At 42.3% G+C, this 24,069-nt stretch overlaps 1 protein-coding gene across 2 annotated transcripts in view; it reads left to right on the top strand.

Annotated features, from left to right (window-relative positions):
• The first annotated feature begins 1,315 nt into the window (after positions 1-1,315).
• Positions 1,316-24,069, top strand: part of ARMH3 (armadillo like helical domain containing 3) — a 158,899-nt gene continuing 136,145 nt past the window's right edge. The window contains exons 1-8 of one of the 2 annotated variants that reach the window (XM_079793677.1): positions 1,316-1,436; positions 12,533-12,645; positions 14,748-14,804; positions 14,914-15,060; positions 17,157-17,264; positions 20,713-20,805; positions 21,783-21,857; positions 21,979-22,065. In XM_079793677.1, coding sequence (XP_079649803.1) covers positions 12,544-12,645; positions 14,748-14,804; positions 14,914-15,060; positions 17,157-17,264; positions 20,713-20,805; positions 21,783-21,857; positions 21,979-22,065 — 669 coding nt within the window. In that variant the 5' untranslated portion in view covers positions 1,316-1,436; positions 12,533-12,543. The remainder of the gene's footprint in view (positions 1,437-12,532; positions 12,646-14,747; positions 14,805-14,913; positions 15,061-17,156; positions 17,265-20,712; positions 20,806-21,782; positions 21,858-21,978; positions 22,066-24,069) is intronic. The other variant, XM_079793678.1, reaches the window with a different exon arrangement.

Here is a 24,069-nt window from a genome sequence, read left to right as displayed (position 1 = left end):
TGACGCTCTATCCACTGAGCCAAACCGGTTTTGGTGACCCCATTTTTTTTTTTTAACCTTCTTCCTAGGTCATTCCCTCTCTTCTCGTGACTTGAACCATTACCAGTAAGCCAAATGGATCCAAAATATTTATATCTGCTCAGTTCCATAAAATCATTGAAATTACTACCCAGCATATCTTTTTCGTAATCCTCACCCAAGGACAGGCTTAGAGAGAGGAAGAGAGAGAGAGAGAGAGAGAGAGAGAGAGAGAGAGAGAAAATCCGACCGAGGATGGAACCCGGGTATGTGCCCTGACTGGGAATCGAACATGCACAGGATGATTTTCAACCAATTGAGCCACTACAGCTGGGCCCAGCATATCTTCTTCTTCTTCTTCTTCTTCTTCTTCTTCTTCTTCTTCTTCTTTTTTTTAATATATATATATATATATTTTTTGCCGAAACCGGTTTGGCTCAGTGGATAGAGCGTCGGTCTGCGGACTGAAAGGTCCCAGGTTCGATTCCGGTCAAGGGCATGTACATTGGTTGCGGGCACATCCCCGGTGGGGGGTGTGCAGGAGGCAGCTGGTCGATGTATCTCTCTCATCGATGTTTCTAGCTCTCTATCCCTCTCCCTTTCTCTCTGTGAAAAATCAATAAAATATATTAAAAAATATATTTTTTAATTGATTTCAGAGAGGAAGGGAGAGGGAGAGAGAGAAAAACATCAATGATGAGAGAGAATCATTGATCGGCTGCCTCCTGCAGTACCCACACTGTTTTATTGTTTTTGAAAAAAAATTTTTTTCCACTCTGGGGTTTGAGCCTGCAACCCCGGTATGTGCTCTGACAGGGAATCGAACCCTGACCTCCAGGTCGATGCTCAACCACTGAGCCACATCTGCCAGGCCCAGTATATATTTTTTAATCTTCCATTTTGCATATGCAAAAACAGACTCAGGTTACTTGCCAAGTTAACACAGCCTTACACGATGTTCTGCACATAGTAGTCACACAATACCTATTTGTTAAATGAATTTGTTTCCATTCTTTCGCTCACAAAATTGCCATAAATAGCTTGGAACATATATCTTTCCAAATTCTGCCAGTGTATAGTCATATTCAGATTCTGCCATATTTAAAAACATTGCTATTGCAACTTGCATCCAGCAGATCCTCATAGATATTTCTTTTGTTAATTTTTTTTCGCGGTGCATTTTGGGAGTTGTTGTCTTTGTGATGCTTGCTGGGAGTCGTGGTCTGAGCCTGCCTCAGGGTGTGGACGAATCTATTAGACGGCGGACTTTAGGACCCAGCGGGGCGCTGTGGGCCTGGGGAAGGGTCGGGGGAGGTCGGGAGTGCGGCCGTGAGCCCGGAGCAGCGGCGGCGTCGGTGGCATCGGGAGCGAGCGCGCCCGGGAGCGGCGCGGGTGGTGGAGGAGGAGTCGGGGGCTCGGTAAGAGGCGCGGGCCCGGGCCGGGCTCCGAACCTGGCCAGCCCCTGCGGGTCCTGCTGTAACTAGGCCTTGGCCCTGTGGCGGCTCTGGGGGCGGGGCCTGCGCTCGCCTAGGGGCCGACGGGGGTGGCGGGCGGGGGAGCGGGGAGAGGGAGGGAGGACAGATGCTGAGGCTGCGTGAGGCGAGGAGGCTGGGCCCGGGGCGGTGGAGCGGAGCCCGAAGCGCCTCGGTTCAACAGCCGCGGGGTCCCTCGGAACATCCGGTCCGGTGCCTGTCAAGTCCCTCCTGCTCCCTGCTGCGCCTCCTGGCAACCGACCTTTGACCCCAACACGGGGCTGACCCTGACCCCTAAAGCAGCCTCCCCTCCGCAGATTGTTCCCGCTCCTGGGTGGCCTTCAACCCAGCCTGGCCTTGGGGTGAGGGCTTAGGGCAAGACCTTCGAGAAGGGTTAGGGGAGGGCCGGTCTGACCCTAGGCTTCAGGTGTCCCGGAAGGGCCCCATCCTGTCGCTCTTTGTAGTCACTGACTGACGGTCTTGAGCCCACCCTTGACACAGAATCCGTGCAGCCACCGTGCCTTCTCCGGGTTACGTGGTGCGAGGCTGGGAAATGAACCTGCTCCCAGACAAGTGTGGGGAATCAACTAGTTCCCTGAGGAAGGAGAGCTATGGAGGCTGTGGAGTGCTGTCTCTGCAGAGTGGGGAAGTAGAATTTGGGCCGGGCCGAATAAATGTTTCTTGATCCTAAGACCCTCCCCAGTTACTCCTCTACAGAAAAAGTTTTGAGCGGAGTCAGAGCTGTTTCTTTGCTATCCTGAGCTCTCAGTGACTTGTAAACCAGGGCAAATAAGGTTTATATACCTGCCCTTAACTTAGCACAAGTGAGTTGGAATTATGTGGGTGTGCCTTCAGTTGGATTTGTGTGTGCAGTGCGTACTGTGTAAAGTCTTTTCAGATAATCAGTCTAGGGACAGGTGGATCCTTCTTGTTAGGATTGTAAAGGGGGAATTACCATTCTTTTAGTGAGTAAGGGAGCCTTTAAGGTGTTTTCTCTGGAAGTTTAGGCATTAATTCATTCACCTGTTCCACATTTGTATAATTAAGAAAAAAAAAGCACCTTGAAAACTCAAAAGAAATTGTTATAAAACTTGAAATTTCACATAGAATCAAATTCAAGAATTCATTTGGGGAATATTTGGGGAAAATAGCCAAATAAATTGATTAAGGATATATGGAGGTGAACTGTTTATTCAACATACATTTATTGAGCACTTGCTATGTAACTGGCACTGGGGTTAGAAATATGAGTATTGCCCTGGCCCGGTAGAGCACATACAAGAATCAGCCAATGAATGCATAAATAAGTGGAACAGCAAGTTGATGTTTCTCTGTCTTTGTTTCTCTCCCTCTTTCTCTCTAAAATCAATAATAATAAAAAAAGGAAATAAGAGTATCTTTTCTAAAGGACATCAGAAAGACATATTCATATGAAAGTTGTGCCGTGTGTTACATATCATTACAAAGGAATTTATACAGTGTGAAGGGACTCCTACCATTGCCTGGGAGAGTCAGGGAAACCTTCACAAGGGGGAGATACTTTAGTTGGGTGATGAAGAATGAGTAGGAGCGTGCACAAGTAAGGAAAGGCATTCCAGTTGTAGAGAACAGTATGTACACAGAAATGGTGCAAGTGTGAGAAAAAAATAACGTGATGTTTAAATGTCAGAAATTTGTCCCAATCAGGATATGTGGTGGGGAAGTTGTCAGGAGATGCTTTTTATGTTACGGAATGACAGAAGTGCACATTAAAGTAATGAGAAATGAGTCAGTGAGACCAGTTCGAGTTGTTGCAGTTAAGTGAGAGTCTGAAAAAAGTGTGGTAGTGGGCATGAAGAATGGACTTTAGAAGTAATTTGGAGATAGATGCAGCAGGACTTAGTGACTGGAGAGAGTGGGCTAAGGTTTCTAATTTGAGAGATTGGGTGAATGGGAATTCCACTGGCCAGGATATGCACTGGGAAAAGTAGAACGTATTTTTAAAGAGTTGGAGTTGCTATGGAAAGAAGTACAGAGCAGAAAGTCTGGTGTGCTGAGGTCAAGTTGCCTGTGGGATGTGTATATGGAGATATTAGTAGGCAGCTGGAAGTGAGGAGGTTTAGTGAGTTTAATACATTGGCAATGGTAAGTGAGGGCATATCTGAAAAAAAATCCCGGGGAAAATCTTTATTTTGTTTGTTTATAAAGAAGTATCAGAATATGTACTTCTTCCATTTAATTGTGAGCTTCTCAAGGCAGGGACCAGAACAGTAATCTTAAGTCCCCTTTTTGTGGTATACTATGCCTGTGTTATTATAAGGTTAGTTATTAAGTTAGCAGGAAATCAATTTACTTTGTAAGGTTGCAGTCACCTTTTTGGGCTTTCTTAAAGAAGATTCTGGGAATTTCTTATAATTTTCATTTTATACTTAGGTGGTATTCATGAGGCTTGTATGGTTCAGTAGGAAAGGAAATGAAGAACATATGAATGACGTTGTGCTGCTTGAGGAAGTTCAGGGTTTGAGCAGGAGATAGACAGTGTTAATTTACAAGAGGCTCCTGCTCATTGAAGAGAGAATCGTACAATGAATTTTCATTCTGGGAGATGTCAGAGGAATGTGATTTTCAATCAGTGTTTTCTGCAATCTTGTCAATTTGGAGTTGGTTTCTCTTTCTGAAGGTGCAAGTGCATTCTTTCTTGTGTAAAATAATTTGAAAGGGAACTTGAGATAGTCATGTTTATTTAAACCTCTTCATCTGTATTACTAGTTTGTGAAGATAGGCAGATTTGGTCAATTCGGATGAGATTGGATTGAATTCTGTGAAGCTAGTTCACCATTAGTAGGTACAGAAAGCGGGTGATACCTAGAGTGGAGATTGGGAAATTCCTGGTTTTGCCACTTGCTGCTTAGTCTTGGGAAAATCCCTGAATTACTTCCACTTTCAAGTATAGGCACAACACGCACTCTGAGGTGAGCTTTGCCCAGAGCACACACAAGATATGGATGCTGCCCCGTAGTGGCTCGTGCGCTTACTGAATCAGGCTGATTCTGTCCTGGTATCTAGAAAGTAGGGAAGATGCTTGTCAGACAAGGTCCTGAGTTGACTGGCTTTTCTTGGATAAAGTGGGAATGTTGATATTATGAATATCAGTCTCCATAGAACTTTAAGTGAATCTGATTTTGAATGTTCTACCAGTCAGCACCTGAGTTTTTGCATTAATAGGGTATTCTGATAGGGAGAAGGGCTACCCGAGAGAAGTATTTAGTGGCTTTACCTACTTACTAGCTGTGTGTCTGGGCAAAGTAGAATCCTCATTGTAAAATATGATAATAGTAGCTATTTCATCTGGTTGTTGTAAGGATTAAGTATAGTATATTTAAAGCACTTAGAACATTGCCAAGTGTGTAGTGAGTGCTCAGTCGTGTTATTTATTATATATCACCCTGAGTGGGAGGCAGTGCTTTGAAAGATTTGGAGGAATAAGTGATGAATTCCAGAATTAAAAAAGGAAATGTAAAATAAGGGGGTGGTGGCCTGCCCTGGAGCTATCCATGAAAGGAGGGAAAGAGCGAGGTGGCTTCAAGAATGCAGGCCTTACACCATTTGGAAAATATAAAAGGCTTAGAGTGACTAGCACTAAAAATTCATTAACATGGAAAGGAGTTGTATGATTGTTTTAGAGCCAGTCAGGGGGTGGAATTGGAGGAACATGTTTTTCTCACATCGATATTTCTCTCTGTCTCTCCCCCTCTCTCTGAAAACCAATAGAAAAATATCTTCGGGTGAGGATTAAAAAAAAAAAAAAGAAGCTATGGCAAGGAACCATGAGGAATAGTAGCAACACAGTACAGTGCCCATGCCTATATCTGGAAAGTGAAGTAAATACAGATTCAGACAAGGGTAAATTTAGAAGGCCAGTCTGGACTATGTGGGCCATCAAGTGAGCTAAATCCTTGGGGCTTTGAGAAATGAAGAGGTATCTGGTGTGAGTGGCTCAGTTGGTTGAGCGTTATCCCATACACCGAAAGGTTGCTGGTTTGATTCCTGATCAGGGCACATACCTGGGTTTTGGGCAGTCAGGGAGCGTATAGAAGGCAACCGATCAATGTTTCTGTCTCACATTGATGTTTCTCTCTCTCTCCCTCTCTCTCTCTCTCTCTCTCTCTTTCTCTCTCTCTCTCTCTCTCTCCCTCCCTCCCTCCCCCCTCCCCTTCCTTCCCTCCCTTCTTTTCTCTAAGCATGTCCTAGGGTGAGGATTAAAAAAGAAGAAAAAGAAATGAAGAGGCATATTAGGAACTAGTTTGAAAAATGAAGGTTGAGATTTGGAGGAATACCCTGCATTCTCTTAAATGCTTACACTGCTAGTATTACCTCCAGGGAGTATGGTATACCTTGCAGAAAATTTAGGGAACAGATAACTTGTGCCTAAAGATTAAAAACAAAACAGCCTTGCATCTAGAGGAACTAGGGAACTTTTAGGAGAGTCAGGGCTGGAGACTATTTCTAGCTTTATAAACATACTAGAGGCCCGGTGCATGAAATTCGTGCACGGGGGGGTTTGTGTCCCTCAGCCCAGCCTGCACCCTCTCCAATCTGGGATCCCTTGAGGGATGTCCGACTGCCCATTTAGGCCTGATCCTACAGGGCAATGGTAAGTGAGGGCATATCTTACCTACCGGGATCGGGCCTAAACGGGCAGTCTGACATCCCTCTCACAATCCAGGACTGCTGGCTCCCAACTGCTCGCCTGCCTGCCTTCCTGATTGCCCCTAACTGCTTCTGCCTGCCAGCCTGATCACCCCCTAACCACTCCCCTGCCAGCCTGATTGATGCCTAACTGCTCCCCTGCCAGCCTGTTTGCCCCTAACTGCCCTCCCCTGCAGGCCTGGTCCCCCCCAGCTGCTCTCCCCTGCAGGCCTGGGTCCCCCCCAACTGCCCTTCCCTGCAGGCCCGGTCGCCCCCAACTTCCCTCCTCTGTCAGCCTGGTCACCCCTAACTGCCCTCCCCTGCAGGCTTGATCACCCCCAATTGCCTTCCCTTGCAGGCCTGGTCCCTCCCAACTGCTCCCCTGCTGGCCTGATCACCCACAACTACCCTCCCTTGCAGGCCTGGTCCCTCCCAACTGCCCTCCCCTGCTGGTCATCTTGTGGTGGCCATCTTGTGTCCACATGGGGGCAGGATCTTTGACCACATAGGGGCAGCCACCTTGTTTGTTGGAGTGACAGTTAATTTGCATATTACTCTTTTATTAGATAGGATAGAGGCCTGGTGCACGGGTGGGGGCCAGCTGGTTTGCCCTGAAGGGTGTCCCGGATCAGGGTGGGGATTCCCTTGGGGCGTGGGGTGGCCTGGGCGAGGGGCCTGTGGTGGTTTGCAGGCTGGCCATGCCCCCCGGCGACCCAAGTGGAGGCCCTGGTATCTGGGATTTATTTATCTTCTATAATTGAAACTTTGTAGCTTTGAGTGGAGGGAGGCCTGGGCCCGCCAGAGTGTGTGAAAAGCTTGGCTTCCTCCATTACCAGGGAAACCCAAGCCTCCTGCTCACTCCGTGGCTGCAGCCATCTTGGCTGGGGTTAATTTGCATACTCACTCCTGATTGGCTGGTGGGCGTGGCTTGTGGATATAGCAGAGTGATGGTTAATTTGCATATTACTCTTTTATTGGATAGGATGGCCTCCTCTTGTGTATTGGGTGAATGGCTCATGGTTAGACAATGGTAGTATTTTTAAAAAATACACTAGTATTGATTTTAGAGAGAGGAAGAGAGAGGAAGAGAGAGAAACATCAATGATGAGAATCATAGATCTGCTGCCTCCCACACACCCCCTACTGTGGATCAACTTCTCAATCTGGGCATGTGCCCTGACCGGGAAATGAACCATGACCTCCTGGTTCATAGGTCCTCGTTAAACCACTGAACCACACCATCTGGACTCTTTCTTTTTTTAAGTTTTATTTAAACTGATTTTTAGAGAGGAAGGGAGAGGGAGAGAGAGAGAAACATCAATGTGAGAGTGAGACATCGATTGGCTGCCCCCTCCTGCATGTTCCCATACTGGCATGTAACCCAGGCATGCGCCCAACCAACTGAGCCATACAGGCCAGGGTCATACTTTAGTTTTTTTATTGTAAAGTTCCTTGATCATAAGTTTGTTGTGAGGATACAACGAATTAATGTATATAACATGTTTAGGACAGTGCTTGGTACATAGTAAGTGCTAAATAAGTGTTAACTCTTTGGTTGTTATTTATTTATTTTTTATTTCAGAGAGAGGAAGGGGGAGAGAGAGAGAGAAACTTCGATGTGAGAAAGAAACATATATGGGTTGTCTCCCACACTTGCTCTGACTGGTAATCATACCTGTTACCTTTTGGTGTACAGGGCGATGCTCCAACCTGAGCCACCTGGCCAGGGCCCAAGACTTTTGATAGATTAACTATGGCAGCTCTCTTGAAATCAGAGTGAATTTATATAAAATTATTTTTAAAAAATTCTTTTAAAAATATGTTTTTATTGATTTCAGAGAGCGGAAGGGAGAGGGGAAGAGGGATAGAAATATTAGTGATGAGAGAATCTTGATCAGCTGCCTCTTGCACTACTCCTGCTGGGGATCGAGCCTGCAACCCGGGAATGCACCCTGACTGGGAATCGAATCATGACATCCTGGTTCATGGGTCAACTCAACCACTGAACCATGCCAGCCAGGCTTAAAATTATTTTTGATACTAGAATTGGCAAATATTGTAATGAAGACAATAAAATAAATGAATAACTGGCTAAGTGTAACTAACATTCCTTGCATGTTAGACATTGGAATAGTTGGCTTTAGGTTTTAAAATCTTGATGTTTGGCTTTTTTGTACTGTAGGGGTGTGAAGTGATATGCATTTAAGAAATATGTGTCTCAGTGGATAGAGTGTTGGCCCGAGGACTGAAGGGACCGGGTTTGATTCTAGTCAAGGGCATATACCTCAGTTGCAGGTAACCAATCACACATGGATGTTTCTCTCTCTGTTTCTCCCTCACCCTTCCACTCTCTCTCTAAAAAAAGGGTCAATGGAAAAATATTCTCAGATGAGGATTAACAACAACAATAACAACAAAAAAGAAGCATGTGGCTGGATTGCTTAAATATATAGTTCTTAAGAAGTTGTATGGCCCGGCCAGTGTGGTTCAGTGGTTGAGCATCAACCTATGAACCAGGAGGTCACAGTTCAATTCCCAGTCAGGGCACATGCCTGGGTTGTGGGCTTGATCTCCAGTGTGGGACGTGCAGGAGGCAGCTGATCAATGATTCTCACTCATCATTGATGTTTCTATCTCTCCCTCTCCCTTCCTCTCTGAAATAAATTAAAAAACCAAATATATATATGAAATTGTATGACTTGGAACTTTCAGATAAAAGTTGTACTACAGGTCATGGGACCAGCAGTCCCTGAGGTTTAGGAATAAAAGACTTCATTTATTTACTATTGAGTTGGGGGGATTTGAAGCCATTCCTGTTTGGTGGTAAATGAAATTAGTATTGAAAAGTTGCCTGATTCTCTTTTATATTTTGCCTAGTATGTCTTATTTCTGAGAAATTGTACTAAGCCTAATATGACATTTCTGTGGGATTACTATGGCTTTGCTGTATTTGCTTCTTCACCACAAGGATTTAAAAACCAGGATCAACAAAGGTCATAGTCATAGAATGCTTCTTTCCCTTCCTTGTGGTCCCATAGCATTAAAAAATTTGTTTTTAGTGCTTTTACTCTATTTATTTCTCTATTTATTGCCTTGTACTATGCATTATTATGTGTCTGTCTCTGCCAATAGATAGTGAGCTCCCAGAGCATCAGGTATGAAGTTTGCTTTTTGTAACCCCGTAGGGCCTAAGCTAGTGCTTTATAATATGTAGGTGTTCCTTATGTGTTTATGGTATTTAAATGATGTTGAGAGGATCATTAGATGATATGTCTAGTCCAGTGGTCGGCAAACTCATTAATCAACAGAGCCAAATATCAACAGTACAATGATTGAAATTTCTTTTGAGAGCCAAATTTTTTAAACTTAAACTTCTTCTAATGCCACTTCTTCAAAATAGACTCGCCCAGGCTGTGGTATTTTGTGGAAGAGCCATACTCAAGGGGCCAAAGAGCCACATGTGGCTCGCGAGCTGCAGTTTGCCGACCACGGGTCTAGTCAAATCCCCTTGTTTATTTATAAGGAAACTGAGGAGTAAAGACTTAATTACTCTGTCATCTAGTTGGTGTTCTCGTTTTGGTTCTGTTGGTTGGTTCCATTTTGCCTTGATGCTCCTCAGCTGGTGCTGATTCTCTCTACAACAGGGGAGGGTTGTAAAAGAGGAAAAAATGCACTGAGAGGTTGTAAATAGATTATACTCACATTACTGATGTGCTGCAATCAACTTCTCTACCAGTCAAATATTTTACTTTCAAATTTAGGAGTACAGGCTTAATTTCTGAGATACCCACTCCCCTAAAAACCTTCTGTAAGAGTTCTACATTTCTCCCAGTCTACCACCCTAGATATACCCTTTGCTGTGTTTCATGGATAGAAGTGCTGGAGGAGGAGATTTATATTATCAATTTCCAGTCACATTTTCGACAGCTTGGGTGGTAAATTCCAGTTGTTTGTGATGATGACAGAGAGTAATGAGTTGAAGCCCTTGGTTGAATGTCCCCCGCCCCCCCCCCCCCCCCCCCCGCTCCAAATTGAAGGAGAGTGATGAAAAGAATTTAATTTCTTAGGGAATTTGGTACTTTGGATTGGAATTGTTTTCCCCTCTTCTCCTATTCCCATTTGCTTATTAGAAAGTATTGATTCTGAAATAGAGAAAGTGAGTTTATTAGATTTGAGGTAGACATTGATTAGCTGGAACCCAATTATAAATCCTCAGAGGGGGATGTTTCTAAACATGTGCTTTTCACATCCAGGAACTCGTGGTTCCCACTATTCCTGCTAATCAACTGGTTGAAGCTGAGTACATGAAAGATCTATACCCACTAAGTTTAGAATTGCATTGCTTTTGATTTATTTTAATAGGATCCTCTTGATTTCCAATTTGTTTTCTCCCCTATAAGGACATCTTCCTCTTGACAACCTATTTAAGAGACACAGGAATGTTTTGAACAGAGGCTGTATTTCATGTTTTAAGGCAAAGCCATGATCAATATAGCATAAATTGCCCACAAGAATCTTTTCTTTGTTATTTTCCCCTTCAGTTTTCTCTGCACCATAGTGGAATTTGAGGGCTTAGTGAGGCCTTAATAAAGATAGGTCTTACTAACATTTTAGGTCAGATCTAGTACTTTTCAGCTGCCTTTCCCCCCCCCCCCCCCCCCCCCCCCCCCGCCTTTCAGATTCAGTCAGTGATGAGCATACCATGAGCCATGGGGCTATAGAAAAAATATAGGATGCATTCCCTTTGCTAAAGATGCCTAATACCTAGTTGGGGAAATTTTCTGTGCTTTATGCATTTTGTGTTCAAAGGTGAATCTCCTTTTTGGCTGTATATATTAGAGAAAAACAATGTCTGAGATAAAATCTTTTATACTATTTAAGGAACATCTGTTCCTTAAACTTTTTATTTTGATTTGAAAGATACTGCATATTTCTCAAAAGTCATTGAACAAAATTAATTTTGTTCTGCTGCTCTGGGTTAGTCTGGAAGTAAAAATCAGGCTCCTCACTACCCCCCATACTTGCCATTGGGAAGTGAGGGAATATGTGTAAATCCACAGCGAAGACCTGTTGGATTTTAAGTTCTCACTTAAAAAATTGGGAATTCCTAGCACTAGCCGGGTGATTCAGTTGGAATGTTGTTCGGTAACCAATGGTTGTGGGTTCGATTCCTTGTCAGAGCATATATCTAGGTTGCAGAATTGATCCCTGGTCAGGGCACATAAGGGAGGCAACCAATTGATGTTTCTCTCTTACATCGATGTGTCTCTTTCTCCCTTTCTCCCTCCTCTCCTCCTTCCTCTCTCTAAAATCAATAAACATATCCTTGGGCCCTGGCTGATTTGGCTCAGTGGGTAGAGAGTCAGCCTGCAGACTGAAGGGTCCAGGGTTCGATTTGGGTCAGGGGCACATGCTTGGGTTTCGGGCTTGATCCCCAGTGTGTGTGTGTGTGTGTGTGTGGGGGGGGGTGCAGGAGGCAGCTGCTCAATGATTCTCTCTCATCATTGATGTTTCTATCTCTCTCTCTCCCTGTCCCTTCCTCTCTAAAATCAATAAATATGGTGTGTGTGTTTAAAAAATAAAATAAAAAAAAAACACATTTCCTTGGGTGAGAATTAAAAAAAAAATTGAGAATTCCTTGAAGCAAGATGGGGAAATTTGGGCATGATTCATGGAATTGCTTTTATATAGAATTGAAAAATACATTGAGGTTTGATCTGCAATATTATATATATGCACATACATACATGTATAATTACATTTAAAAGGAGTACATTGTTATATTCAGTTATTTTGAAATCAAGTTTAATTTTTGGCCTTTAACTGGTATTTTCTACCTTGGGTCTCTTTCCAGAGGAATTTCTGAAGACAGTCAAGTGCGTTGTGATTTATGAGGCAGTGAAGGCCAAATGCTTTGCAGTGACGAGAACCTACTTACTCTGGGGAAAATCAATGGAGCATATCAGTCTGCAGCACACTTCCTGTCTTAATGGTCCTAAGCTCGATCAATACTTGAAATTTAACTTCACCATCAGTCTGGGGCAGTGTGTACTTTGCAGCCTTTCTTCCATCAACCTCAAATATATGGCCAGCCCTATTACAGATGAAGCTAGTTACACTTTCCTGCTTGGTTTTGGATCTGCTTTAAGCCTTGTCCACTGGCATGTTTTAAGGATATAAAATGTGTTGTGCTATAATTTAAATCTTGAAATTACCTGGTCAGGAGAGGGGGTGTTGGACAGATGTGCAAGACCTATAGCATGGTTGTTTATTATTTCTTCTTCCTAAAAAATTTCCCATTAAGCGGTGTTTCAATAGAATCTCCAGAATCTTGGAGAGCAATTCTAGCACTGACTCTGGTTTTCTTTTCACAGATTCTCTAACCATGGCACAGGTAGAGAAAAGAGGGGGTTTGCTCCGGAAATCTTCAGCCTCCAAAAAACCACTGAAGGAAAAAGTGGTGCTGATGTATGATGAGATCTTCATGGTAAGACCTGAATCCATCTCCTTTATGATTCATGTTAGAATTCATTGTATTAAGACATTAGTTCTTGGTAGTAATTTTAAAAGGTCAACTTAAGGAAAGGTGATAGCAGGCAATTGACCTACTGATTTTTGTCATTAGCTTTCCTGTAAAGTGGCGGGGTAAGGGTTATCCTTTTTCTTATTTCACTCATTAACTGGAAGCCTCTGTCTAGAACAGTGGTCACCAACTGGTGGTCCGCGGACCACTGGTAGTCTGTGAGGTCCGAAAGGTTGGCGACCGCTGGTCTAGAATTTCTGTTTGAAAATTATTGCTGAGAAATTTTGGATCTTAGCACTATAATTTTTGCTAACCTTTTGGACCAATTTAACTAAGGAAAGAGCATGTTAAAAACTCTGTACAAAGGACTAAATACATATGTGAGGGGAAGTAGAAGCAATCAACACAAGATGTTGTAAAAACCATGACAGTATTACTGAGATGATTTGGGTTCTGGCTCCTGCTCTTTTATAAGTCACTTAACTTTGTTGACCCTCTTTCCCAGAAAGAGATAATGATTATATCTACCATACTTGGTTCACTGGGTCATTATATTTCATACTAGAGGCCTGGTGCACGAATTTGTGCATGGGTGGGGTCCCTTGGGGTGGCCTGTGGAGTGGCCTGGTACTGCCCCCTCACCTGCTTCACCATCCCGCCTGTGGGGCGATTGCTTGGGGCCACCTGCCTCCCCCGCTCAGTGCCTGGAAGCCAGGCAGAGTCTATGCCCCCTGCCGCCATCTGCGGGGTGATTGGCAGGGCGATTGGGCCCCTGCTCGCACCTGCCTTGGCCTGGCGCTGCCTGCTCATCTGCTGCACCATCCCACCGCAGTCCCGCTCTCGTTGAGGCCCATCGCCTGCACTGCCGCCTGCTGCCAGCGCCAATGCCTGCCATGTTTCGCCCGCCCCCTGGTGATCAGTGCACGTTATAGCAAGCGGTCGAACTCCTGATTGAACTCCTGGTGGAGGGGACAATTTGTATATTAGGCTTTTATTATTTAGGACTAGAGGCCTGATGCAGGAAATTTGTGCAAGGGGCTCGGCCCTCACAGCCATGGTGGCTTGCCTCGGCCCTTGCAGCCCCAACTTCGTCTGGAAGGTCGTCAGGAAGGACATTTGGGTGTCCAGTCTAATTAGCATATTACACTTTTTTTATTATAGTTATGTGAATGGGCTTTGAAAACTGAGCTTGATACAAATTCAGTGGGGACATATAATTTGACTAATTTATTTGGATGATTAAGTGCACTTACTTTTTAAGAAAAATTTTGTTTATTGATTTCAGAGAGGAAGGGAGAGGGAGAGAGAGATAGAAACATCAGTGATGAGAGGGAATCATTGATTGGCTGCCTACTGCACGCCCCCTACTGAGGGTTGAGCCTGCAACCCGGGCATGTGCCCTGATTGGGAATTGAATTGTGGCCACCTGGTTCATAGGTTGATGCTCAACCACTGAGCCAAACTGGCTAGGGCTAGGTGCACTTCTTTTTTTTTATTTTTAAATATATTTTATTGATTTTTTTACAGAGAGGAAGGGAGAGGAATAGAGAGTTAGAAACATTGATGAGAGAGAAACATCGATCAGCTGCCTCCTGCACACCTCCTACTGGGGATGTGCCCACAACCAAGGTACATGCCCTTGACCGGAATCTAACCTGGGACCTTTCAGTCCCAAGGCCGACGCTCTGTCCACTGAGCCAAACCGGTCAGGGCTAGGTGCACTTCTTGTTAGAAGAGAAAGATTTGAGGGAGATTCTTTGAGCCATTTTTTAAATTTTGGCTCAGAGAATAAATATATACGCAAAATGCTTTTCATTTGGGGGGAAAAAAAAAACCCAAAACTGTTGTTCCCCATTACAGTAATTTATACTGACCAAGTAAAACCGAGGCAAGCCACCATGGCTGTGAGGGCCGAGCCCCTTGCACAAATTTCCTTAATTTTGAAAGGTAATTTTCAAAGTTAATTTTGTAAGGTAATGTTGATTATGTGTAGTGACTTTTTCAAATGTATTCTTAGTGATTTGATGTTTAGCTGCAGATATTGAACCTACTTATCTTGATTTCAGACAGAGGACCCCAGTAAGTGCAGTCCTCGATTTTGGGAGGAGCTCTTCCTCATGAAGGTAAGACTTGGTAGCATCTGTGGATTTTCCTGGTAACTGAGATTGCCTTCTCATGTGTTCTAGGTGCTGTACTAAAAGTGAACTCAGGTTCTTATCGTTTCCTTGGTAGGTGAATTTAGATTACCTAGAAGGCAAACTGGAATCTCTTGATGGTGAGGAGTTAATGAAGATTAAGGACAACATTAATTGCTTATTTCAACACTGCATCCAGGCTCTAGGAGAGGAACATCCAATTCGAGTTGTCAACGCATTGCAGGTACAAGGCTGGGAGACTGGGAAGTCTTGTTTGATAGGAGAAAGGAATTGTAACACATCTGTTGAAACCTGAGGAACTTAGAATTGCCCTTAGGTGTGAGATTTTCATTTTTCTTTACTTCTTTAAGTAATGAAACATATATGCCATATTTGTTTAGTCATCTTCCTGGTTAAACAAATTGATGCTTATAGTAGTAATCTTGTCCATTTGTATAATTTGATCTAGTGTCAAGGCAGATTGTTTGACAGAATTCTTATTATTGAGGAAAGGAAATAGAGAGGAAATTGAGGCGAGTTTACTTAGTGTACAGCAAAAATCAGAGGAGATTTTTTTGTTATAATCCTCACCTGAGGGTATTTTTTCCATTGATTTTTTTTTTTTTTTTTTAGAGAGAGTGGAAGGGAGAGAGGCAGGGAGGAGAGAGAGACAGAAACATTGATGTGAGAGAGACACATCTATTGGTTGCCTCCCACATGTGGGGCTGGGGACCCAGATATGTGTCCTTGACCGGGAATTGAACCCGAGACCCTTCAGTGCATGGGTTGATGCTCTAATCATTTACCAACACCGCCAGAGCAGAGGAGATTCTTAATACAGTATTTTCTCACTAGTTCAGGAGTTCATAATCTGAGGTTTCAGAGGGTCCTTGACTCCCTGAAATTATATGTAGTATTTTATATGCGTATGTATAATCTTTCTGGAGAGAGGGCTTTCTTTCATCAGATTCTCAAAAGGGTCTGTAACTCTGAAAACATTAAGAATCATTGTTCTTAATGCTAAGTGGCATGATCAATAGGAAGATTCATTGAAAAATTATTTCTTAGATGACTGTTATGTGCTAATCATTAGACTCGTGGGGATACATTATAGATTTCCAGAAGGCAAAGACTTTTATAATTTCATTCAAAACTTTGTTCCTAGTGTGTAGAACAGTGCCTGGCAAATAGTACTCTATAAGTACATTTTTTCTGAATGAATGATGGGCAGTTTCTAAAGTTTATTGTCTAGTAACTCCAAGGGTAGCCAGTCTAGGGCTGTGTATCTAGGTTAGTGATTGATAGATTTAGGGTAGTGATAGAGAGACAGCATAAAGGATTTTATTGAAGTTTTGATTGATTTGGTTTTAAGTTTCTAACTTACTAGTTAGATCACTTTGTGAGCCCCAGTTTTCTCATCTGTAGAATGTAGAAATTACCTCTTGAGTTGATGCTCCAGAAAGGACTATGTTTATCCTGTAGCTTTGTTAACCTTTGGCACAATAAATTCCACAGTTGTAAGGGCTCATTGAAAGTTGAAAAGTGTACTTTCCGTAATTGCATGGGGGCATGAATTGTAAACTGTTTTTAGTTTGGTGGAAATAAATTGACATTAAACCACTTGGTGACCAATTAAAATATAGTACATTATTGTAATAGCTGATACTTATTGAACTTTAACAACATTTGAGATACTATTATTGGAGCTTTAACCAAGTTGCAGGGACTATTCTAAGTGCTTTATAGTATTAATTCACATAGTTCTCACAACATTCCTATGAGATGGGTGCTATTGTTGTTATTCCCATTTTATAGATGAGAAAAGAGGCATTGAAAAGTTAACTAATTTGTCTAGACTCACACAGCTAATAAGTAGTGGAATGTAATGAATTTAAGATTTGAAACAATTGGTTATTACCATATAGGGACTTAAATAACTTGTAGTTGTTAAAAATATTAAAAATGATAAACTATAATGTAAATAAAAATTAATTTTAATAAAGGACATCATGTTCATCAATCCCATGATACAAACTCAAACAATTTTTTTATTTTTGAATATCACCTTCCAGTCTTTGTCTCCACTGCAATTTTAAAAAAGAGGATGGGTAAAGCAGCAGAAAAAGAGGATAAAAATAGTTTTAGTTGCTGTTCCTCTTTTGATTTCTGGGTTTTGCACATATGAAGACTCAGACTCAGTTTTGAAACGCAAGTATTAGAGCACTTGAATGTCAGCTGTGTGAGGAGGAGGTTCTGAGGTTGCAATGTGAGGCTACAGTTCCAGTGCCCTTCGTTTTGAGACTTCCTTTCTAGAAAGAATTCTTTCTCTCATTCCTGCAGACCTTGTGTGCACTCATTCGAGGAGTACATCAAAAGAATAAATCTACCTCTGGGTTTGACATTATCAACATGCTGATGGGCTTTGATAAGGCGGAGCTGTGCATGAAGGTGAGGCGTAAGCTGCAGCCGTGCCTGTATATGGCTGCTTCTGACAGCTGTTCATGGGTACCATCTGCAGACAGTTAGTTGTACTAGAATAGTGGTCGCCAACCGGTGGTCCGCAGACCACTTGTGGTCTGTGAGGTCTGAAAGGTTGGCAACGACTGTACTAGAAGATTTGGACTCAAATAGATTTAGATGATTAAATTTGGCCTTGAATTTGCATGTTTTTATTTTACAGATTTGGTTTATCTGAATAAGGGAAAATTTGAAATTCAAATTTGAATCGAGGCATTCTTTCTCTGCAGGATAAAGACTGAGCAGCGCCGAAACCGGTTTGGCTCAGTGGATAGAGCATCGGCCTGCGGACTGAAAGGTCCCAGGTTCGATTCCGGTCAAGGGCATGTACATTGGTTGTGGGCACATCCCCGGTGCGGGGTGTGCAGGAGGCAGTTGGTTGATGTTTCTCTCTCATTGATGTTTCTAGCTCTCTATCCCTCTCCCTTCCTCTCTGTAAAAAATCAATAAAATATAGAAAAAAGAAAAAAGAAAAAAAAAGACTGAGCAGCTTTTTTTATGATTTATATCATCTGATCATACAGTTTTAAAAACATGTATGAACTTAAATAAAATGTAACAAAATATACAAGAGTAACTTTAGTTTTAAATTTTAAGCTTTCTTTTTTTATTTTATTTTATTAAATATATTTTTATGGATTTCAGAGAGGAAGGGAGAGGGAGAGAGAGATAGAAACATCAATGATGAGAGAGAATCATGGATCAACTGCTTCTTGCATGCCCCACACTGGGGATCGAGCCCACAATTGGCATGTGTCCTGACCCGGAATCGAACCAGGACCTCTTAGTTCATGGGTTGATGCTCAACCACTTAGCCACACCAGCCAGGCTATTAAAAAAATATAGATGGTTTGGCTCAGTGGACAGAGCGCCGGCCTGCGGACTCAAGGGTCCCAGGTTCGATTCCGGTCAAGGGCACATGCCTGGGTTGTGGGCTCGGTCCCCAGTAGGAGGTCTGCAGGAGGCAGCTGATTCTCTCATCATTAACGTTTCTCTCTCTCTCTCCCTCTCCCCTCCTCTCTGAAATCAATAAAAATATATTTTAAAAAAATAGATGTGTGTACACATACATACACACACATACATATATATACACACATATATATATATTTGTTAATCCTCACCTGAGCATATTTTTTTCATTGATTTTTAGAGAGAGCGGAAGGGAGGGGGAGAGACAGAGAGAAAAATTCATTGGTGTGAGAGGAACACATTGATTGGTTGTCTCCCTGGGGTGGGCATCAAGCTTGCAACCAAGGTATGTGCCCTTGACCAGAATTGAACCGTGACCCTTCAGTCTATGGGCTGACATTCTATCTACTGAGCCAAACCAGCTAGGGCTATAAAAATATATTAAGCCCTAACGGCGTGGCTGAATGGTTGTGTTAAGCTATGGACCAGGAGATCATGGTTCGATTCCTGGTCAGAGCACATGCCCGGGTTGTGGGTTCAATCTCAGTGTGGGGCGTGCAGGAGGCAGCTGATCAATGATTCTCTCTCATCATTGATGTTTCTATTTCTCTCTCCCTCTCCCTTCCTCTCTGAAATCCATAAAAATATATTTGAAAATACATTAAAAAATCTGTGTGCCAAAGAATCCTCATAGTGATTAGACAATTTTAAAAAGTTATGAATAGACAATTATGACTACACAAAGATTTACTACCTGGAGTCATTTTTGTTGTTTTGTTAATTCTCACCTGAGGATTTTTTTTGCATTGATTTTTAGAGAGAGTGGAAGGGAGGTGGAGGAGCTAGAGAGAGAGAGAGGGGGAGAGAAACATCAATGTGAGAGAGAGACATTGATTGGTTGCCTCCCGCATGTACTCTGACCGGTCCGGGGATCTATCCTGCAACCCAGGCATGTACCCTTGACCGGGTATCAAATATGAGACGCTTTGGTTTGACAGTCGACACTCGAACTGCTGAGCAATACCAGCTAGGGCTGGAGTCATTTTTTAATTCTAGCCTATACAGTTCATGTATATATCATAGTAAAATTCCCTATTTATCCTTCATCCTCATCATTCTAACTACTGCCTATAAGCTACTGATTATTAAGTCTCTAACTTTAGCCTTAACATCCCTTCATGAGTCTCAAAATTGTATATGTACTCTGTAAGCACTTGTTGAATATACCCACTCCCTAAATATCTCTTGCTAAACATATTTAAAATGGAACTCATTGTTTTCCCTACATCTGTTCTTCCTCATTCATTCCCTATCAGAATAGGAGCACCTGTCTTCTCAGTATCTAAAGCCAAAAACCTAGGAGTCATCCTTTACTCTGTCCTCTCTCTCATTTTTCATATCCAAATGATCACCAAGTTCAGCTAATTTTACCTCAGCTCATATTTCTCATACCTTTTTCCCCCCCTCCCCCCTGTTACCAGTGTCCCCATTATCTCTCACTTGAACCATTGCAGTGATGTCTTTATACATTCTTTGACAAACGTTTGTTAGACTCCTGTGTGTCAGGCACTGGGGATACAGAGACAAATAAGACATGGCAGCTATTTTCAGAAAACTGATAGATTAGTCCTCATTTGTCTCAATTCCTTCAGGCTTACCATCTTTACTATTAAATCTGTCATCCTTACTGACACCAGAGGTATTGTATCTTACACTCATTATTTTCTGCTTAAAACCCTTCATTAGTTTCCTATCACTAACAAGATATAGACCAAACTCTTAGTTAGCCTTGTAAAACTTTCAAGGCTATTTCTCTAGTCTCATCTTTCATCACTGTGCCTCACTTATTATACTTCCGTAATAACAAACTACTCGTATTCGAAGTTCATATTCAGAGCTGTTTCATTCCTCATTGTCTTTGATCATGCTAATGCCTATCTAGAAATCTTTCCTCCTCAAGTTTTAATTAATTCCTACTGATTTTTCAAAATACAACCCACCCTTGAGGAGTCCTGGTATATCAAATTATACTACAAAGCCATTCTAATAAAAAACAGCCTGGTATTTGTTATTTTAAATTTATTTTTATTTTATTGTTAGCTTATTTGTTGTTTTTAGTTTATATACTTATTATTTAATTTACCCATTATTAAATAATTCTTAAATATTTAAAAATGTACTTCATTCTAAAATAAAGGTTTATATGAGGATGATAGGCTATAAACATTTATTTGGTAGGATAGTGAATTCTATGCTGTTGTTACTTAAGCATTTTCCTAAAAATAGGTAGACTTAGAAGTCTTCCTTTTCTTTGTCTAATTTTGCAAGACCTGGGCCTCAGGGGGTGATATGCTTGCTTTCTTGTGTGTTATTCACATTACCCCGTGTAACATAACCCAGAATTGGACAAAGACACAGTGCAGATATTACTTGGTATGGTTTAACATTTAACCGTTCTCTTTCTCAGAACTTGATGGAGAGTTTGGATTCATTGCTTTGTGCAGAAGGTTCTGAAAGTCTGAAGAGTTTATGTCTGAAACTTCTCCTTTGCCTAGTGACTGTAAGTCACTCATCTATGTTTCCTTGTCAAGGGTATTAGTTAACAGCAGGGGCAAGCTTATTTGAAAATTTGAGCCAAAGCTAGAGAGGAAAATAAATTATGTACTGGGGCATTTCATCACTCTGTTGTGTCTGAATGTGTAGGAGGACATTAGTTGCATGGGCTTTCGTTTCCTGGAAGTTGCTCTTTGGAGTAACTGCTGTCATTTTAACCTGCAGGATATGTGATATTTGTTACTTTAAGGGTACCACTCCTGGAGAACTACTCTCTTCTGGATGATCAGCTTTGCCCTTCTCATCAGGTCTCATTTGGAAACAGTTTTTGTAATTCTGAATATTTTTATTTATTCTGATTTACATTTTATAGCATGAAGCTGGCCTGTACATTCTAGTGGGAGGAGGGCAAGGTATTGTTCATCTATTTCAGGTGATTCCTTTTCCTTGCCACTACTCAGAGACTTCTGGATCATAAACTTCTTCCTGTGCATTTATGGATTGAAATCCAAGAAACCATTAAGCAAATGCTTGTGTGAGGGTATGAGAGAAACAATGAGAAGTTAAAAAATTTAGGGAGTTTTAATTTGCTAATTTCCTATCCATCTAGTGTCTGTTTAGGCCAGTGATGGCGAACCTATGACACGCGTGTCAGCACTGACATGTGTAGCCATTTCTGATGCCGAGGATGAAACATTTGCTGCTCCTGAAGATGAAACATTTGCGAAATAATGTTTTTTCCTCGAAGTGACACACTACCCGAGTTATGCTCAGTTTTTTGGCGAAGTTTGACACACCAAGCTCAAAAGGTTGCCCATCACTGGTTTAGGCTCTAGTGGCTTTGGGGGAGCTTAAAAAAGGTCCAGTAAGTATCTACTAGAATGTTTTAACATTTCTGTTTTTCTTAGATGCTAGCAGAGGAGATATATATGCAATATCAGAGTATCTCAGGGTAGTCTTTAAAAAGCCTTTTATTGCACTCAGGTGACAGATAACATCAGCCAGAACACTATCCTGGAGTATGTAATGATCAACAGCATATTTGAAGCAATTTTACAGGTTGGTCAATTCCCTTGTCACCTCTTTCTCTTTTGGGTAAGCTACCTCCTCAAATCTTCTTTATCTGCATTCCTAGGAACTAGGAATTAGCACTATTACACATTTCTGGTTCTTATTACAGATACTCTCCCACCCCCCAAGTCGTAGGGAGCATGGGTATGATGCTGTAGTCCTCTTGGCTTTGCTGGTGAACTACAGAAAATATGAGGTAAGTGGCTTTTTTTTTAAAAATATATTTTTATTGATTTCAGAGAGGAAGGGAGAGGGAGAGAGGGATAGAAACATCAATGAGAGAGAATCATGGATCGGCTGCCTCCTGCATGCTCCCCATTGGGGACTGAGCCCACAACCCTGGCATGTGCCCTTGACTGGGACCCCTCAGTCCACAGGCCGATGCTCTATCCACTGAGCCAAACCAGTTAGGGTGTAAGTGACTTCTTTAATCAATAGTTGTTATCCTATATAATAAAAGCCTAATATGCTAATTTCTGGTAGTCCAGTCGGTCATTCAACCAATCAAAGTGTAATATGCTAATGATATGCTAAGGCCTCTCAATCACTCACTATGATGTGCACTGACCACCAGGGGCAGACGCTCTTGACCAGTATGTGAGCTTGCTGCTGGGGTCTGGCTGATTGGGACTGAGCGAGAGAGATGGGCAGTCCATCCCCGGCTGGCCAACCTCCTGCATCCCGCAGGCCAGGACAAGAGACCCCACTGGTGCATGAATTCGTGCACGGGGCCTCTAGTCTTTCTATAATCTTCCTACATGTGGCTACTCCTGGAAGACTTTGCTTAATGTGGAAGACATGCTCTTGGAAAATGGTATATGGATTTATTTTGATAAGCCAAATTGTAAATATCCTATATTAAGTGCATGGGGCAGATGATATAACTGTTTAAAGGAACTCTGTAGTGCAACTTCTAATAAAGTGAGTAAATATCCCTTAATATAGTGGTTCCCAGACCCAGCTTATCATTAGAATCACCTAGGACAGTGGTCGGCAAACTCATTAGTCAACAGAGCCAAATATCAACAGTACAACGACTGAAATTTCTTTTGAGAGCCAAATTTTTAAAACTTAAACTTCTTCTAACGCCACGTCTTCAAAATAGACTCGCCCAGGCCGTGGTATTTTGTGGAAGAGCCACACTCAAGGGGCCAAAGAGCCGCATGTGGCTTGCAAGCTGCAGTTTGCTGACCACGGGCCTAGGAACTTTTAAAAAAGAAGAAATGTCCAGGTTTTACTCTCAATACACTGAATCAGAATCTCTTGGGGGTGGGACCTGGGAATCTTTTTTTAAAGATCACTATTGAATATGATGATTTGCCAGGATTGGAAACACTGACCAATGCATCTGTTTTGAAAGATTGGACTTTCATATGTTGGATTTACTTAATGCAATCCATTTGTAAAAGTATCACTGTTGGTCTGGGAATTCTTTCTGATTTTTTTTAATCCTCACTGAAAAGTGAGGATATTTTTTTCATTGGTTTTTAGAGAGAGTGGAAGAGAGGGGAGAGGGGAAGAGAGAGAGAGAAAAAAAAACATTGACTCGAGAGAGACCTAGCTATCAGTTACCTCCCGCTCCGAGCCCTGATCTAGTCTGGGGATTGAACCCAAAACTGAGGTATGCACCCTTGACCAAGAATGAACCTGTGACTCTTGGGTCCGTGGACCAACACTGCCATCACTGAGCAAAACCAGCTAGGGCTCTTTCTTATTTTAATGGAAATTGAAGTCAGAGCCTTATTCATGTTAATTCTGGAGTTCTTTTTGCCCCTGAATTAATTGGGGACAGATTTATAGGTTTTTGAGATGAAGAGCAGAACTCAGAGTTCTGTGATTGGTTGGTGTTTCTACTTGATTCCCCTCAAAGGGCAGAAAATGCCATTTAGAGAAGACCAGGGGCCTCACTGGGGATAGCTTCGGACTAATAAGGAGCATTTAGCCTTCAATCCTGGACACTAGGAGTATTTTTTCTAAACCCCGAAGTCAGGAAGTGCATTGAGGCAACCTGACTTTCTTCACTTAGTAAGTAGCAGTGCTATGAGAAGTGGGCCAGCTGGAGGGAGGATTATCATTTCTGAACTTCTGGATCTTCACTTAGTGATGTTTGATAAGATTCCTAGTCAGGTCAACAATGATGAGTAACAAAATCTGGAGGTTATTCTTACATGGAGGGGTATGGAAGAAGGGAAGGCCATGA

The sequence above is a fragment of the Cnephaeus nilssonii genome, assembly GCF_951640355.1.
Source record: "Cnephaeus nilssonii genome assembly, chromosome: 16".
In the NCBI taxonomy this organism is placed as follows: domain Eukaryota; kingdom Metazoa; phylum Chordata; class Mammalia; order Chiroptera; family Vespertilionidae; genus Cnephaeus; species Cnephaeus nilssonii.
Note: the sequence above shows the minus strand (reverse complement) of the source record. Positions and strands in the feature narration are given on the sequence as shown.